At 45.3% G+C, this 19273-nt stretch overlaps 1 protein-coding gene across 1 annotated transcript in view; it reads left to right on the top strand.

Annotated features, from left to right (window-relative positions):
- The first annotated feature begins 486 nt into the window (after positions 1-486).
- Positions 487-19273, top strand: part of PTPRE (protein tyrosine phosphatase, receptor type, E) — a 120037-nt gene continuing 101250 nt past the window's right edge. Inside the window, exons 1-3 of the mRNA XM_011930172.1 lie at positions 487-663; positions 6700-6702; positions 18090-18112. Coding sequence (XP_011785562.1) covers positions 6700-6702; positions 18090-18112 — 26 coding nt within the window. The 5' untranslated portion in view covers positions 487-663. The remainder of the gene's footprint in view (positions 664-6699; positions 6703-18089; positions 18113-19273) is intronic.

Below are 19273 nucleotides of genomic sequence, written 5' to 3'. Positions count from 1 at the left end.
GTATTTTTAGTAGAGATGGGGTTTCACCATGTTGGCCAGGCTGGTCTCAAACTCCTGACCTCAGGTGATCTGCCCACCTTGGCCTCCCAAAGTGCTGGGATTATAGGCATGAGCCACTGCACGCGGCCTCCTTTGCGTTTATCAAATTTAAACTTCTAGGAATATATTTTCATAGACGATGTTTCTAACCGTCTTTAAGAATTAATGAAGTTCTTAGTTCCTTTTTTTTTTAAGTCCTTGGCTAACTGTGGACAATTCTCAACTGTAAGGGAAAGATTTACTTCTTTATTAATAAGCCTCACTGTCTCCGAAACTCTTTTCATATTCAAAGGGCACTCGCATTACCTGGCAATTACTCTTTCTCAATGAGGCACAGGTTGGTGATATTTGGGAATATGACTTTGGGGAATACAAACTCCGTTTAAGTAATGATTTTGGAAAAAATCTCTCTGCACCAGTGAATGCCACGAACAGTTTCATTTCCAGTAAGTACTTGCAGCCAGTTGTCTAGTTGTCAGAAGGCAGGTTCATCAGCGGGCTCCTGGTGTCGGCGTTCTGCTGCTGGAAGGTCAGCGAGTTCCCTGGACCCCACGGAAGCAGCTGTCTCCATGAAGGACAGGACAGGGACTATGCCGCTGGCCTTTCTTTTATTCTCCCACTGACGTGATATGAAGGCATTTCGGTTTTAAGCATCTTTTTTCCCAATTTCTCAGAACCCTTTGAAGATCTTGCACTTGACTTCTAAAATTCAGTCCAATTCCTTAATAAGTATGTCACTATTACAAGTTGGCTTTTTAACTTCTTAAGACGCATCTTTAATTTGAACTTCCATAACCATATTTTTATAATTATCAAATGGCAGGAAATAGATGCTGACTCCCTTAATTTTATCATTCTAAATGTCCCAAGAATGGCAAGGCTCTTTAAAAGACAAAAGAAGTTCTTCAATTAGGAATTCTCATGGTAACCAATATAGCTCTATCTTTTTTTTTTTCTTTCTGTGGCTATTTAAAGTATTTAAATTGATTTACATCCCTGTGGAAATGTGAAAAAAAAAGCCTGGATCCCATACATCCATTCCACCTGGAGTTTTGGGGTTCTGTTATAAGCCATGTTCTTCTTTTGATTCCTTCCCAGTATCTGCAGTGGAAGGTAAGGGTTTGCCCCTAAGCAGACGCCTTTTAGGTTTCCTTAACTTAGGAAGAAGTCATGATTTACCTTTGTATTCCTTTTGCAGTTGAAATTAAAACACAAATATATAAATTATCTCATTTTGTATTGCTCTTACACTTTATGTTGAACGTAAAGGTAAATGTATTTTAGTGGCCAGACGTTAGAGGATAACACTGGCTTAATTTGTGCTGAGTGTGGAGCCCCTTCTGAGTGCAGTGAGGGTCTGAGCCTGTGAACCTCGTATCTGCCCAGCTCCTGCTGGACAGCATCAGAGATCTGCTGACTCAGGGTCCAGCCCGTCTCCCCCTCTTCCTGGAGCAGGACACTGCACACCAAATTCACTGGTACTGCAGCCACAACCCTGGACACCTGGATACATACATTTTTCCATCTTCTGCCACACTGGCCCTTTGCCTGAACTCCTCCTGGCCTTCAGTCTGAGGTCCCCAGGGGCCACGAATGGCTCTGCAAAGTTGCAGGTCCCGATAGTGGGCGATGGGTGCTCCCAGCTGAGCACAGTCATGACTCTCACACTGTACAAGGAAATGAACATAGTATGCATGGATCCACCAGATCTTCACTAAGCCTCACAGCAACCCTAAGAAGAGGACAGCCATATTTATCCTCATTTCATCCGTGAGGAGGTAGAGGCTCAAAGAGGTCAGATGCTGCATCTGGGGTCAGTGTGGTTTTCTGCCTCTGGGACCCCCTACGCCTGAGACCAGTGTCCATTCCCCTCAGCAGGTGTGTGGAGCCCTCTGGACACAACGTCTTGCTAGGAATTGCATGACAGTTACTGATCATTTATCTTTTAAAATGGGTCAAGAAGCTGAAGGAAAGCTGGGAAGTTTCTCAGGTATCACCTACTGACAGATATTATAGCCAAAATACACACAGAGGGAAACATTTTGGAGAAGGTTGTGGCCATGATAAAAATCAGCATTTATTGAACCTGTGATATGTGGCAGACACCATGAAGTGTGCATCGTAGACATTACCACATACACCCCATGCAGCCAGAGGGTGACCAGCCACCTACTTAGCCAGGGACTGAGGGGTTTGCTGGGATAGGGGATTTTAGTGTTAAAATAGGGATGGTCCTGAGCAAAGCAAGGTAAGTTGGTCACCCCACCCACCACCCTAAGGTTAAGATGGACTTACCTTCATTTTGTAAAAAGAAGACCCATGGCTCAGAAAGTTGAGGTAACTGCTCAGGCTGCTCTGATGGCAAGAGGTGCAACTGAGGCCTGGATCAATACCTGTCAGAACCCAAAGCCACATTTTGTGATCACGACACCTTTGTCACGGCCGTGAGAAACAGTCCCTCCTGCGATAGAGGTCTCAAGGTCATCCATATGACCAACACCTTGAAAAGATTTAGGTGATAAAATTGAGATTCTTAATTCTTTTGAAAAAAAAAAGAGTAAAAGATTAAAATCAGAAAATTATTTTCAAATAAAGTTTATGCCAAAAGATACAAGGACTTGCTCTGTAAGAGATAAAGTGTTTTGTGGCAAACAAACAAACATTTCAAGGGCAAAGTCAGGCCGGCCGTCTTGCTGTCTGCCATCCTGTAAGTCTCTCCATGCTCATGGTCATCTGTCGCCCAGTGTGAAGACTGCTAAAGGCAGATGACATGCTCAATGTTTCTCAGTTGACCATATTTTTTAATTGAGTTTTTAGACAAATTAAATTAATGAATTTGTTTGCTTATTCATGCAGAGTAAAAAGCAATACCCACTCTACCCCAAAATAGTAGCTCAAGCTGTGTTTTCGCCAATTGATATGGTTTGGCTGTGTCCCCACCCAAATCTCATCTTGACTTGCAGCTCCCAGAAGCCCCATGTGTCAAGGCAGGGACCCTGTGGGAGGTAATTGAATCATGGCAGCAGGTTTCTCCTGTGCTGCTCTCGTGATAATGAATAAATTCTCACGAGAACTGATGGTTCTATAAAGGGCAGTTCCCCCGCACACACCCTCTTGCCTGCTGCCATGTAAGATGTGCCTTTGCTCCTCCTTCACCTTCCACCATGATTGTGAGGCCTTCCCAGCCACGTGGAACTGTGAGTCCATTAAACCTCTTCTTCTTTATAAATTACCCAGTCTTGGGTATTTCTTCATAGCAGTATGAAAATGGACTTACACACAAATTATATTAAAATGCAACATCCTTACAGAAAAGTGTGCACCAGTCATAAGCACACAGAGCTCTGAACTTTCAAGTAAGCCAGCACCCAGATCAAGGAATGCGAGAGACCCATTCCCCCAACCCAATCCCCTTGTTGCTCTTCCAGTCCCTTCACGCTTCCCTTCCAGGGATAACCATTGTCCCCACTTCTGACATCATAGATTAGTTTCGCCTGCTTTCGAACTTTATATAAGTTGGATCATAGATTATATCGAAGTATTTTTATGTTTATTGAATATCTACTATGTGCAAGGTCTTGCATAGCTGTTCGCTGAATCTAAATGACTTGGTTTTGAATGCTTCCCAGGTTGCTCTATAGGGGTGTGTGTGTGTGTGTGTGTGTGTGTCCCTGAATATAGATCACAGAGTTGTCTCAGCAGTCAGTCCTCAAAAGGCAGGTTCACATGGTGCCAAGCTCACATACTGTGTGTGTTCAGGAAGGCATTCCTGCCGTGTAAATGTCATTTAAACGTAGCATATCTATGAATTCAACAGGATAATTTGGTTCCTATGTTGTTGGAAAGTTCTCTGAAAGCTGAAGTCATCTGCACTCCAGGCTTGAGGAAACAACTCAGGACAGCAAAGAGAGGAAGTTGCTGTTAGGTTTGGTGGGGGGAGAGGAAGGTGACATTCACATGTCCTCTCGTACAAGGGCTACCATGTGAAACCTGATGTCCAGTGAAGACACAGTCATCCAAATAGATCACTGCCTTCCAGCCCCAGGGTCTACGCTACAAAAACACTTCCCCATTGAGGCTAGCTGGTGAATTCTGCCTCCAATGTCCTGGGAGCAGTTAGCCAGAGCCCAGGGCAGGGGGCCTCCCCAATCTCCATTCTGCAGATCATTCTTTCTGGGCAGTTCATGCTCTTTCCCACACAGAAATGTTTGAGGCAGTTTGTGGAAGGAGCATTGTATCAGGATGGTTCCTAAATCAGGTGGATTAAAGGTATGCATGCTGTCTTCACCACTTGCTTGTCAAATAACTGAACTCCTGACTTCTTTGAACTCTGGGCTTCTAATCTGTGAAGTCAGAATAATAATAAGTGGGTAGTTATGAGCATTAAGTTTAAAAATATGTTGTGGCAGCACTTTGCATGAGCAGACTGTAGTATAAACGCCAGCTCCCTTTCCCTGGAGATAAGAAGTGATTGTGATTGTGCGTTAAGTTCTGGTTTAAGCTTCCTGGCTGACAAGGCAAAAATGAAACACAATGGTTTATATTGTTCTAGTCTGATTCAAAGAATGTCCCTAGTTTTTCAGGAAATATAAACACTTTCCTGGTGTTACATTCTAAGACAACTTTATTTTGTAAGCCTAAATGATCCAGTCAGGGTTTCCAACAATGGTTTTCACCCCCAAAAGATGGAGAATTCCCCTTTCTATTTCCATAGCGTGTATCAATCCTTTAAAAAATACTAATCTGAGGCTATGATAGTGCAATACTAAATTCGGGAAGGCGAACATCGTGGAGTTGGAATTGCATTCTGTTGCTCCATTTCTTTCACCATCTCTTTTTAGTGGACGTCTTATAATAAGAACATAAATGGAAAGGGCAAGCCTGGAGTGACAAAGGGAATCCTCCATTCACTCTGCACAATGCTGCTGTTGGGCTCAGGACGTGGAGAGGGCAGGGGCTGTGAAGACATCCTGGTGCCTTTGCAGGGTCGCCGTGAGGATAAAGGGGATGGGCCAGCTGTGGTGGCTCAGGCCTGCAATCCCAGCACTTTGGGAGGCTGAGGCGGGACTCTTGAGGCCAAGAGTCCCAGACTAGCCTGGCCAATATGGTGAAACCCTCTCTCTACTAAAAATACAAAAATTAGCTGGGCATGATGGTGCACACCTGTAATCCCAGCTACTTGAGAGGCTGAGGCACGAGATTTACTTGAACTTGGGAGGCGGAGGTTGCAGTGAGCTGAGATCGGGCCATTGCACTCCACCCCAGCAACAGAGCAATACTCTGCCTAAAAAGAAAAAAAGGCAGGGGGATGATGCAGACACGAGCTTTGTGTGTGTTCTTGTCATATCACATGTAAAGGAGACGGTCAGACTGGGAGTCTTTTCTGTTACAAAATTATACATCTGGAGAATCATGGTGAGCACGAATTCCGTGTGAGATGCTGGCACGTGTCTCCTGCGCTTCATGAAAGAGCCTGTTGGTTAGGGAGCATCCATGGCTTTGCTCTTCGGGCTGCTGGCCGTGGGGACCCTGAGTCCCGAGCTCTTCAGAAACCCTGGTGCTGGGGAGGCGAAGCTGTCTCCTCTCTCCCTTTGCACATAAATTCCAGAATTTGGATTCTTTTGTAACCTCGAGCTGAATGTTCAAAATGTCGAACATTAGTTCTTTTGTCGTTTTTCATATAAGTACTTACACACACGCGTAAAAAAGAGCCAGTAACCAAGGGCTTTTCCCAGGCCAGCAGTGGCCTGGGAGTCCAGCCCACACTCCCAGACTCCAGCTGGGAGACACAAAAGGAAGGGAACTTGGGTGGGGACACCCCACGATGATGAGGTCCTTGGGAGCCTCCAGGGCCTCCAGGAGCTCAGCTGCCACCCAAGAGCACCCTAAATCTCAGAAGCTAGCCAATCCAATGGAAGGATGGTAAGGTCTTTTCGGTGTAAGCACAGCTTTGAGGATGAAAGGGTTGTATTTGCAGAATTAGTTGGAATCAGAGCTCCAAACCTAGAATGTCCTCCCACCTTCTACCCACGCCATGACTGGATTCCTGTCCTGTGAGGCCAGCTGAGCTCTCCTCCCTCATTACCTGTCCCCAGGTACAGAACTTCCCCTCACACCATTGATAACTCATCTGTTGCATTTTTTCATGTATCCTGAAGCATCTACACAGTAGGCATTCAATAAATACCTGCTGAGCAGTGGATGACATAGTCTAGCCACAGATGAAATGATGCCTACGAACCTCCTACAAAACTCCTGTTTTATTATTTCAAACTCTGAAAACTCACAGTTTGGACGATTCTTTTGTTAATCCTACAAGGAGTTAAGTTGACTAATGGACACTCAAGTTTCCATCATGGCTGCGCTCACAAAAAAGATCACCTGATATTTTCCCCTTGTTACTATGGAAGATCTTAGGTGGATCATATTCCTATTCATGTCATAGGAATCGTTTACTGGGGAAGGGTCATTTCATTTCAATTATGTTTTGAATGATTAGTCATTTCAAAAATAAACCATCCCTCCAGGTTAAATTTATCTGGGACTCATGGTTGGATAAGCTTCTATGTCATTAAAATTAATTGATGTAGCACAATCAACTGCAATTGTTATTCTGTCCCATATCGGTGGCAGAACCAGGAAGGTGCTCACCATCTACAGATGGTGGCAGAGGTCTCTGTGTCCTTTGTCCTATGCAGAGACCCTGCCTGTAAGTCTCACTGAACTGAAAGTTAGGTCAGGAGTCTCCGTATGACCTGACTGAGAGCTTCATGTTGTCAAGAGTCCATACAAGGCTAATGTGACACTCACACTGGGGCTGGTACATTTGAACAAACGGTTCACTTCAAACATTCACATCCCAAAAAAGGACCCCAGTGGGCATAGGAAGTCCAGCCCAAGATGAAGTATCAGGGAACTGTTGGGAACACCGAGCTTACAGTAAGAGACCTGGGGTAGGGTGGGGATTGGCACCCCCCTGGAGGGCGTCTCCATGTTCTCGATGCTTCTGCTTCCTCCTCTGGAAGGCAGGGAGGGCCCTTCTCAGCTCTCCACACTGTGTGCAGGAGTCGGTGAGGTGAAGCCTGCCCAGTGTTTTCACTCGGTGCTGCCCTGAGGTGTGAGAGCCCTGTGCATGGTGCCCCGGCCTTGCTGTCCTCGCAGGTACTAGCACATTCCAGTTCCTTTAGAGAATGAGCACTGGGGTAAGGAGGGTCAGATGTGTGCCCATCCTGGCCTGCAGTGAGCGCTTGCCCCTCACAAGGCAGTTCCTGGGGAAAGTCTCCAGCATGCGCAATTTGCAGTTTAGTGTAAACGGAAGGAGGTTTATTAGAATCTTGGCAGCTCTAGAAGGAGACTCTCAACTCTCCACTGGCTACAGATCCCGGCCAGCCATGTGGATGGCTTGCTCAGGCCGGTCAGAGGTTCCTGCTGGGATGGCCAGGGGCGCCGGGAGAGCTTTCCCTTAGCATATTCAGACCTCAGACTTCCTGGCAGATTCAGGTGCAGCATTGAACTTCAGGCAGTTTTCCTAAATTCAACTTCCAGAGCTTTTACCTTTTCAGAGACCCAGCCTAGTTTACAGAAGCCCAGCAGAAACTTTTTATCAATTTGCCTGTGACTTTTAGATGAGTTTGGGGCTGTGTGGGAAGATGGTATTTCAGCATCCTAGACAGGGGCACATCCTATAAACTGTGTGCTTTGAAGCCGTGGTGCTGCCTGATCACGAGGGTAACACAGGGGAGGAGAAATCCTTGTCAGTGTCCTGTCTGTGGTCTGCTGGGCAGTGACCACTTCCCCTGACCGCTGCCTGGGGACTGCTCCTCCACACACAGCTTATCTCCCAGGAAGCGATTCCTGGTCCAGGCACCAAGGGCCCAGGGTTTTCCTAATGTTGAGGACATTATTGACCAGTGGCACAGAACATGGGATTTGGAGTCAGATCTGGCTGGATTTGATTTCCGGCTCAACCTCTTGACCACGTGACTTCATGCATGTTACTTCAGGGTGGCCGTGAGGATCACAGGATCCTGTATGTGCAGTGTCTAGCACTGTGCCCCAAGGACCCTTTGTCCCTATAAATGTGATTATTAGGTAGCAAGGTGGTGCTATTCTGACCACTGGGCATGTGGGCCCACCCACGGCCACCCCCAGGGTGCGAACAGTAGCCTTTCTGTCCTTACCTGGGCCTTACCCTCCACTGTTTCCAAGCTCGTCCACCCAACGTTCTCTCACTGGATCATTACCATGATGCTGTGGATCATCAGTAAGTATCAGTGACCTCATGTGTAGTGGCCGTTGAAGCACAGAGAGGTAGAAGGGCTGCCCAAGGTCACCCGTGGGCAGGGATCTGGCTGGGGAGCACATGCTGCTGCTTCTCCCTCCCTCGGACTATGGATTACAGGAGAGACCGGCAGCCATGCAGGTGGCAGGTGGGAGGCCTGGGGTTCTGCGGGTATGAGCAGACACACATCAGTCCCCTCTACCACCGGTCTCTAATGTCCCCACATCACACAGAGGCCTGGGACCGACCGGCTGTGTGGTGCAGCGTCTCGAGCACATACACTTTGGGATGATTCCTTGAGTTGTAAAGAAATAAAATAATTTTCCTTGAGAATGACAGATACACTGCTTAGCAGTGGAAGAGGAGGGCTGACCTTTATAGGTAGACAAAACAAAATGCCTGTCAAGCATTACACTTTTGTTGCAGTACATTGTGCCAGAATGGAGCGCTGCATATTTTTGTTATAATGCTGTTTTTGTTTCTAAATGAATACTGCAGTGTTCTTTTATGTGGAGGAGGGATTCATTACTGGTTCACAGAACTTTTTCAGTGGTGGGGAAAAATAGGTGCTTGTCCTCAGCAATGCGTACCAAGCCTAGACACATTTCTGTTAGGAGCGCAGTGATTTGTGAATTCCCTGACAGCGTACCTTTTATTATGAGCTCTATTTTAAATGGAGACATGTAGCTTTTCCTCTTCGAGATGATATAACAGATACTCAGAATCTTCTCTGTTATCTCTCGTTTGTTTTAAAGCTCACCTCTTTCTTGTGCATTTTACAGGGATTCTTATTTATGAACTAGTTTAAATGGTTCAGATCAGGCAGTTATTGTGGGGTGGAGGATCATTAAACCAAGAATATTTGCAAATGTTTCAGCAAAGTGGCTAGTTGATTGGCAGATTTTTCATTCATCAGCTTTCCTAATTTTCAGAATCTTCCTAAGGAATATCTAACAAACAGCTCTGCTCTGAGTACCATATTCCTGAAAAAAAAAAATTGATCTGTTTTCAGGATGGGTCTCCCCTTTTCTCATGCTAGTATATTTTCTTAGTCTCGGTAATATCCTATGCGTGTCTGTGAAGGATGCACCACTTTCTGATAGCTCTGCACCTGAACCCCTCTGTCAATGACAACACCTCACCCAGGCCCCCAAGCCAAACCCACAGTCACCCTTAGCTTCCTTCCCTTTTCCCCACTTCTCACACGCCTCCAAAGCTTGTGAGCTCTGCCTCCTCTATCATTAAATAGCTGCCCCCACCCCCGGCCGCCCACCACTGCTGTGGAGAACACCTTTGCATCCTGCACCTGGACCACAGGTGTAGCCTCATTAGTCAGGAATCCGCAGTCCACACCAAGCCTGGTACCGTCCTTTCTTCTTCTCTGCAGCCATCACAGTGACCTTCTCTGCAGAGAGCAGAATGCTCAGGCTTGCAACGCCCAGGCTTGCAGACTTCTGCAGCCCCCTTGTGGCTTCAGCCCAAAGCCAAAGGTCTCTGCAGCATCCCAGGATCTGCCCATCTCACATCCCAGGCTAACAGTAGTGATTTATTGGTCCAGGCCTTATATTGAGTTCAGTGTCAGGTCCTTACCTCCTTTACTAACCCAGCAGGTAAATATTATTATCTCTATTTCGCAGATGAAGAAACTTAGGCTCAAAACCGTTAAGTGATTTGTTCCAAGGTCAAAGCCAGGATCCAACTTATTTGCTGTTTCTAGAATGTTCCATACACTCCCTGGCTTCCTTGCTTTTGTTCATCTGTTCTTCCTGGGAATTTTCTTCTTGAGGAGGATGCCCTAACTTTGACCAAACACAGGTTAGTGTTCTGCTTCTGTCTTTCATGGCTGCTGGGCTTGCCACGACCTAGCACTGCTTACCCCTGCATTTCAATGATCTGTTTATAAGCCTGTCCTCTGGACTTCTTTTAGGGTAAGGAGTTTGGGGTTCTGTCCTTGTATGTTTTTAATCTCTAAATCCTAAGCAATTGGCACAGAACTAGCACCTAGTAGATGCTCACTAATGTTAAATGGCTGGTTTAGCATATTGATGTACTCATTCAACTAGTGTTTTATGAGTTTCTGGTACATGCACAGAACTTTTCATATACTGAAGATATTCAAGTCAGAGATAACAGGGTTTCTATTCAGAAACCAGCAAATTAGCCATGGATGCTCTGTCTTTGGGGGAGGGTCTGCACCTGCCTTCGTCATCTGTAAAGTGTGGAATATACCTGTCCACCTCATAGCGCAGCTGAAATGGCAGCAAACATCCTTAATGTTAATCCAGAGTCCTACTGTACTGTGTTGTTGTGGAGATGCTGTGAAGACACAGAAAGATGGAAGGGGCGGGCAGGGAATAGCTGGGCACCAGGAGGGATACAACCAGGGCAGCCCAGATGTCGAGGTGCGAGTAGCACTTGACCTACTGGATCACATGGCATCTAGTGGGTTTGGGTGAGACAGGCTTTGTGGGGTAGGGAGCAGCATGAGGGAAGCAGGGGGACTGTGCTGTGTTGGAGCCTGTGAGACATGGTTGTGTGAGTGAGTGAGTCGCCTCTGGAAGGTGGATCACTGTGGTGTCTGCCTGACTTGATGCTCTTCCTGGGAGCTTCCAAACCTGCTAAGCAATCCAGAGGGCTGTTTACCAACACACGCTACTCTTCTTATCCATGCCAGTCTCATCAGCAAACATGCTATTTCCCTTATTCGTGAACAAATATTATTTCATAATAAAATGATCTTTCTGAATAATTATTTAATGCCAGAGCTCATCCATTCTGCCTTAGTGAGCATTGCTTTGCCCTGGCCTCTGGCCACAGGTTACCGTGGACAGCCGAGTGTCCAGATCATCACCAACCAGGCCCTTCACACACGTGCTTAGCCTCATCGCAGACCTAGGGTCACCTGGTGAAAGGCAGGTGTGTTTCCAATTGGCACTCTAAAAAAGAAAACCTGCAAACACTGATTTAACATGTCTGAGTATTAGAGATCGTTTTCTCTGGGGCTCACTGAACAGGAATTAGCTCAAGAAAAACATCTTTAGCGTGCTCAGTTACCATTAGCATCGGGCACCCAGCAAGCCTGTCCTGAGTACATTTCAGAGTCTGAGCCCAATTGGAGGAGCGAGGGAGGTAGAGGGGAGTAAAACAGGCCTCATTGTCGAGGACTGCTCCTCTGGAGTCCCACTGCACTGCCCAGTGTGGGGAGTCCTTGTGGCAAGCTACCCTATGTCTCTGAGCCTCAGTTCCCTCTCTGCAAAGTGGGTCTAATAACAAACTCCCCATATAAGTATCGAGAGGATGCAGTGATCCCTGTTGGGTGCTTAGCAGGGTGTCTGGCATGAAGTTCCTGTCCTTACAGTGACTTTCTTCTGCAAGGGTCTTCTCTTGGTGGCTGTTAACACCATCCATCCCTGTCCTCAAACACTAGAGCCCCTGCCAAGAAGCTACTCATTGGGCAAAGATTTTAAAAAAAAAAAATGACAGTGACTGTCACTATCTGAGAAGTGTCCATGCCCAGCACCAAGAGGTGGACAAATCCATAGCTCTCCCGTCTGGGGCTTGGAGGGCACCCCTACACCTCGGAAGGGAGCCCGGAATCAAATTGCCATGTTTCCAAATTTGATGCTGATAATAATGGCATAGACAGACGAGGCAGTATGGAAACCAGCAGACACTTGTACTTGCAAAGAAGGATTTGTCTGGCTTTCTAATTTGCATGTTTCCTAATCCAAAGAGGGTGCCTCAAACGTGGAGTAATTAGAGAGTATGTGCCTTGGTCGGGGGAGGAGGGAGCTTGAGAGGCAGGCAGAGATGCACGTGGATCTGTGCTGAGCAGCTGCCCATGAATAATTTCTAAAAGTTGCCAAATATTTAGAAGTCCTGCTCGTCTGTCATAGACTGGCAAAAAGGATGGTTGAGAAAAATGGGTCCTTTTTTTCCCCCAGCCTTAGCAACATTGTTTTAAAGATTTAATCTCCTTTTCAAGGTGGTTTGAGGCTGTGGGGTAGGCAGGATCAGATTCTACTAAACTTCTTCATTTCAGGGAGGGCTTCCTCCCCCGAGTTCAGTAGCTCCTTCTGTCCTGTCTTTCATGCATTAGAAAATATAGACATTAACAGCTTTACTGTTGCCTGGAAGGTAAACAAGGAAGCTGTGAGTATGACATCAGTGCGAATCTGAAGCCTAGATGATTCAGAAACGTTTTGCCTTCTTCCATCATTTGAATTACCCACTGGAAGCAGAATGAAGTTGTCTGATAGAATGCAGAGACAGCCGCAGAGGCCGTGGCTGCAGTTCTGTCCATTCCCACTGCACTTCATTCAAGTGATGAGGTCTCTGTTATTTTTTTATTTGGAGTAATGATCCTGCTCTTTTACCAGTCCATCTAAAGTAATGGTCATGGTGCTTGAGTGTTACTGTGATTGAGGGTGAATGACAGTTCTTGCTACCCCAGTGTTCTAATTGATCAGGACAACTCAGTGTCTTTGGGGAAAAACTGGAGTCCAAGAGAAGGCAGCCAGGATTGAGGAACTTGGCTCCGGGGGCTGGTCATTCACAGTAAGACTGCTTCAAGATCAATATCACTGGCATTTAACAGCATGAAGTGGAGTTTCATTCTTGTATCCTTTCTTTATAAAATTTTAATACATCATGAAAAGTTCACATTTTAGATATACACATAGAAACGTGTATGTAAACATGTTAAAATAAAATGTAAGTGCACTTCCAAAAAATTCTTCCAGGTTGCTACTCATTTAAAAGAGTAGCTTGGAGACACACGTGCTACACAAGCCACTTCAGCAACCTACATTCTGCCCACTTGAATGCTTATGGCGCTTTAGGCCAAGGGTGTGTGTAAGAGGCATTTTCCTTTTGTCTGAGTTTGGAAAGATTGGCCAGTTCTGTTCATTTCAGAAGTAATTTGAATGTTTCCCTTCAATGGAATAGTTCCAAGGGACTGATTCTAAACGCTGTAGTTTTATTTTCTTCTTTGCAAGGTTAGGATGCACAATAACGTCGCTCGGTCTTTCCATATCTTGTGAGTAATCGGGACCCAACCCAGCAGCCCGGCCGCTTCCTGTGGGCGCCCTCACTGGCCTGACCTTGCCTGCCCCTGCCCCCCTTCCTAAGGGCGGATTTCCCCTGTTCCAATGTTGTCACACTGCCTTTTTCCCAGGGCCTCGTCGGGCTTCCTCCCTGCCTCTGTTCGGTGGAAGCAGAGTGGCTGCAGCAGTGCACTCCAGGGACTCACCGGCCAAAGCTCCAATTCTGTGACCAGGCTGGTCCAGGCCTCTGTGGGCCAGGCTACTTCCAAAGACCCACTTCTCCCACAGTAAATATATGGCCATCCCAGGGCTTTCCTTTCTGGAGCAGAGAACTTAATGGAGCACTCTCTAGGACTGGAAAGGATTTTGAGGAATAATCCGGTATCGTTACTGCCATCTGCAGAAGGCCTTTCCTGCACCATTCCTACATCATTACTGCCATCTGCAGAAGGCCTTTCCTGCACCATTCCTACGCTACAGGAATTACAGCTTCACTGGGAAGAAGGAGATATAATCCAGTATCATTACTGCCATCTGCAGAAGGCCTTTCCTGCACCATTCCTACGCTACAGGAATTACAGCTTCACTGGGAGGAAGGAGATATAATCCGGTATCGTTACTGCCATCTGCAGAAGGCCTTTCCTGCACCATTCTTACGCTACAGGAATTACAGCTTCACTGGGAGGAAGGAGATACAGCAAACAAACAAACAAAACAAGCAGACAAGACCGGGTACAGTGGCTCACGCCTCTAATGCCAGCACTTTGGGAGGCCAAGGTGGCCAGGTCGTTTGAGCCCAGGAGTTCGAGACCAGCCTGGGCAACATCAGGAGACCCTGTCTCTACAAAAACTACAAAATTAGTGGGACATGGTGGTGCACGCCTGTAGTCCCAGCTACTCGGGGGGTGGCTGAGGCAGAAAGACTGCTTGAGCCCAGGAGGTCAAGGCTACAGTGAGATATGATCGTGCCACTGCACTCCAGCCTGGACTATAGAGTGGGACCCTCTCTCAATTTAAGAAAAAAAATAAAATAAAAAAGCAGACAAATGTACATTGCAATGTAGGACGGCTTCCCCCAGGAGGCCTAGCCAGGAGTGGGCTCAGCAGCCCCAGGCAGGCATCGCCGCTGCCCTGTCTCCTCACTCTGTGATGCTGGTGCAGAGCCTCACCAAGCCTCAGTGTCCCCATCTTTAAAGTGGGCCTCGCCAGCTGGGCTTGGTGACTCACGCCTGTAATCCCAGCACTTTGGGAGGCCAAGGAGGGTAGATCACTTGAGGTCAGGAGTTGGAGACCAGCCTGGCCAACATGCCGAAACTCCATCTCTAGTACATATACAAAAATTAGCCAGGTGTGGTGGTGGGTGCCTGTAATCCCAGCTACTCAGGAGTCTGAGGCAGGAGAATCACTTGAACCCAGGAGGCAGAGGCTGCAGTGAGCCAAAATCCCGCTGCTGCACTCCAGCCTGGGTGATAGAGTGAGATGCCATCTCAAAAAATAAATGAACAAATAAAAATTTAAAAATAGTAAAGTGGGTTTTGCCTTACCTACTAGGATAGTTGTTAGATGTGGGAGAAACCCCACAAGCAGCGCCTAAGGCACTCCATAGCCCAATAAATCTAAACTCATCTCTCCTTCCCCTTACCCATTCAAGAGAACAACAGGAAACTTTCCAGTGAATGGAAGGACGTTGTGTCAGCTTCTCACCGACCCCACTTCGCAGATCTGTCTGCTCGAACCAACCTCCCCAACCCCCAGCTTTTAAATGTTCCTCTTTCACAGTTTCAAACCTGTAGCTCAATACTACAGTAGCCATCGGTGTCACAGTGTTGGCCTAATGGAAGTCTTCACTTGGTAAAGGTTTACTTTAGAGAACATTATGATTGGTCTTTGCTCTAATTCTTTAAGAAACTGATAGTCGTAGTTCCATACTATCATGTGTGAGCTACAAACCAATAAAATACATGATCTATTTGGAGAACAAAAATTAGCGGAATGTTGTAGTGCACATCTGTAGTCCCAGCTACTTGGGAGGCTGAGGCAAGAGGACTGCTTGAGCCCAGGAGGTTGAGGCTCTAGTGAGCCATGATTGCACCACTTCACAATAAGGCAAGAGTTCAGTGTATTCTTGCCTTAGTTTTTAAAAATTAGCTCCAAGTTTAATTTCAAATTATGATTTGTGTTTGATTGGGGTTGTCAATCGTGCAACCATTGACAAAGTGCCAACAGGTTCTACCAAAATTGGTTTTTTCCCTTGTGAGTTTAGTCTGGTTTGACTCAAGCCTGCTGCCGCTGTCTACAGCCCCGCTCCAGAAACTTCTGCATAGCATTGGGTTTTATTTGACATTAAAAGGAATCAGCATTGCATTGGAAGATTGATCATTTCTATCAATCCTCTTGAGATATTGGAGGTATAACTTCCATTCCTGGCTTCTTTCCTCACTTGGCTCCAGTCAAACACCACAAGTCAATCTTTTTAACATCTTTTCTGGTTCATTTTGGAGAGTGGAAAGGATGTACTCTTGTAATAAGTTATTCCTACAAAAGAGCAGTTCCCCTATCTGCAGTGATCCTCAAGTAACCATTTCTTGCCCAAAAACCGATTCCCTCTCAATCCCCTGCCATCATGCTTTATGTTATACTGGGTTCCACTGCACCCTGGAAACCCTCTGTGCTTTAATATGTTATTCACCAGATTTTCCCCAGTAGTTTTATGTAGCTGCCCCAGCAGATGCTTTGGCATTATGTAGACTGTCTTATACGTTTCATTTATAATTGTTGTTAGTATATATAAATCTTTTTTTTGTATTAGTAACTTTGCACCTTACGACCTTAATTCATATATTGCCTCTAGTGGCTCTAGTGGCTATTTTTGAATCCTTTGGTATTTTCTATGTAGACTATTATGTCATCTGAGAATAAAGTTTTATTTTTTTTCTTTTCAATGCTTATGTCTTTTAATTCTTTTTCCTAACTTATTGCACTGGCTATGATTTCCAGGATAATGTTAAATAGGAGTGGGACAAATCCTTGCTTTGTTCCCAGTACTGGGGAGAGGTATTAAGTCTTTTGCCATTAAGAAGAATTTGAGCTGTAGATTTGCCCAAATAGACTTAAAATTCCTTAGTAACCAGAAGTATTTTTTCTGCTTCTTGGGCTTCAAACATACCTCATAGGTCAGCTTTTAAATGTATAACAATATGCATTTAAACATTTTTTAAAAATATAACAATTTATAACAACTTTTAATTGTGTGCTGTAGAATCTTGATTTGATTTGATTTGATTTAAAATCTAGTATTGTCAGAACTAAGATAGCAAGTAGTCTATTTTAGTGGAAAACATCATGTACTGAATTCACTTTTTAAAAATAGTGACAATCAAAACGTGCTTCCACCCTTCACCAGTGCAGACATACAGTGATGACTGGGCAAGGACTCTTTCGCAGGTAGATAGCAGCCTAATCAATAATCCCCGTGTGAGGCTGCCATGCTGACCACTCAGAACAGAACAAGCAAGCTGAGTTCATCCACTGAGGAATGGGTCAACAAAATCTGGTATATCCATGCAATGGAATATTATTCAGCCATTAAAAGAAATGAAGCACTGGTACTTGCTACAATAGGGATAAGTCTCAAAAACGTAATGCTATTATAAGTAAAAGAACCCAGTCACAGAAGGCCACATATAGTGTGAATCCATTTATGTGAAATACTCAGAATAGGCCAATCCATAAAGACAGAAAGAAGATTGGTGTTGCCAGGGGCTGGGGAGAGGATGAAGCTTGGGAGCTAGTGAGCTAATAGTGGGTGTGGGGTTTCTTTTTGAATGATGAAAATGTTCTAATATTAGATTACATGGATGGTTTCAAGTTGGGTGAATATACAAAAAACCATTGAACTGTACACTTTAAACAAGTGAACTTTAAGGTATGAAAATTGTATCTTGATAAAACTTTTGTTTTAATAACATGAGAGCTAAATTAATGGGAGGCTGGGCATGGAGGCTCATGCCTGTAATCCCAGCACTCTGGGAGCCCGAGGCGAGCAGATCACTTGAGGCCAGGAGTTTCGGCAGCCTGGCCAACATGGTGAAACCCCTTCTCTACTAAAAATATAAAACTTAGCCGTGTGTGGTGGCACATACCTGTAGTCCTGGCTACTCAGGAGGCTGAGGCAGGAGAATCGCTTGAACTGGGAGGTGAAGGCTGCAGTGAGCCGAGATCGCCCCATTGCACTCCAGCCTGGGCAACAGAGCAAGACTCCGTCTCAAAAAGAAAAATTAATTAATTAATTAATGGGAATGGTCAGGCTAGATAATGATTAAGCTAGAAAGCTGGGGAAAGGGAGATGCCCCAGACTAGGTTGTAAAAGGCTCTTTTGAGGGGAGGATGGGCTAAAGGAACTACTTGAAGGGGAGGGAACCCTATAGGCCACAGCAGAGGCAGCTGACTGATAGAGCATCTTGGGGGCTAGGTCAGTGGCCACAGCCCACCATCAACTGACCATTAGAGGTTGTATTAAAGTTTGGGGTAGGACATGGTTAAAAGCTGATAACTGCAGCCAAAAGAAGTATCAACTAGATAAAGAGGTCTCCAGGAGACCCTGAATAATGAAGCAAAAATGGGATAGTCAACTAGTGCTGTACAGAAGAAAATGGTTAGAATTAGCAGCCAACTCCTGTTAACCAGAAAACTAACTGTTTTTTTTTTTCTTCATTCTTTTTCAGACTATAGCCTTCACGTTCCCTCGGTGAGTACAAAACTTTTTTAAAATTATGTCTGATGTACGGATAACTAGCTTAAAACAATATGTGGGATTTAATTATTAGAAGAGCATTGTCTTCTTGAGAAAGAAGGCCGTATGGTCAGCATGTTATATTTGAATTTTATGCCTTACCTTGCTTGAACAGGCTCATATCACACCTTTTTGTTACATCATTTGTGTGTGTGTGTGTGTGTGCGTGCGTGTGTGAAATTTGGCTCAGCTGCTTGGTCTCCTGAAATGTATTGTTGAGGACACAGTTTCTATATCCTTTCCTTTCACTGACTTGTTGCTTTTAGAAGGGTCTAGCTTTATCTCAATGGCACACATCCGACCACTGTTCAGGAGCGTGGGAGCACATAATTGCATTGATGGTAACTGCTTCTTAAATTGATCTGCTCTAGAGAAAACTGCTGAAAAGGAGCTTCTCCGGATTGCACGCTCAGTAAAAGCAGTATCGAGGTGTCGCATAATTTTATGCCTTTTGGGTCCAGGCAATGGCAAAATTCCATTGCCTTAATGTCCTTAGAAAAAGAAAACTTTAAACAACAGAGCCCTTTTGCAGTCTACTTAATCAATTTAATGCTGTTAAGTTTCCTAAATAAATCAAAGGACGAAAATCTAAGAGCTTTCGTAGTGTCTGCAGCGTGCGGGCGAGTGGTGCATGGACTTCTGGGTGTGCTTGCTTTCAGCGGGCACCATGATGCCGGCCACCGGGAAGCTGTATTTCCTAAATGTATTGCTTTGTTTGAAAGGCACTGACTCCGTTCTGGAATCATTTTCAGGTCAATGGATCAATTATTGTGCCCTGGTTGGCCCTCTTTTTTAGGCAGGGTGCCCTTTGTGGCACTGTTCCATCTGGGCATCAATGCTTGTGGTCGTTCTTGGTGTGATCAAATGCATTTTGACTGTGTAGATTGTTTGTTTCTTTCTTGATAAGGAATGTTAAATAAAAGTAATGATTGATTAAGCTAGAGAAGAGGGATGCCTTCATTTGCCACCTACTAAGTTAATTTTGTTGTCCATGTTCTCCATTGCATCATTATGAGACGTTGTTGATTCTGAATGGGGAACTCTTCTTGGGTAAATGTCAGCGGTGGGATCAAAGAGAAGGATCGTTACTGGAATCATATTTACAGGATGGAGGAT

This window comes from Colobus angolensis, unplaced genomic scaffold (genome assembly GCF_000951035.1).
Source record: "Colobus angolensis palliatus isolate OR3802 unplaced genomic scaffold, Cang.pa_1.0 Scaffold85, whole genome shotgun sequence".
Taxonomy (NCBI): Eukaryota; Metazoa; Chordata; class Mammalia; order Primates; family Cercopithecidae; genus Colobus; species Colobus angolensis.
The sequence above is the reverse complement of the archived record's forward strand: the minus strand, read 5'-3'. Positions and strand labels throughout refer to the sequence as shown.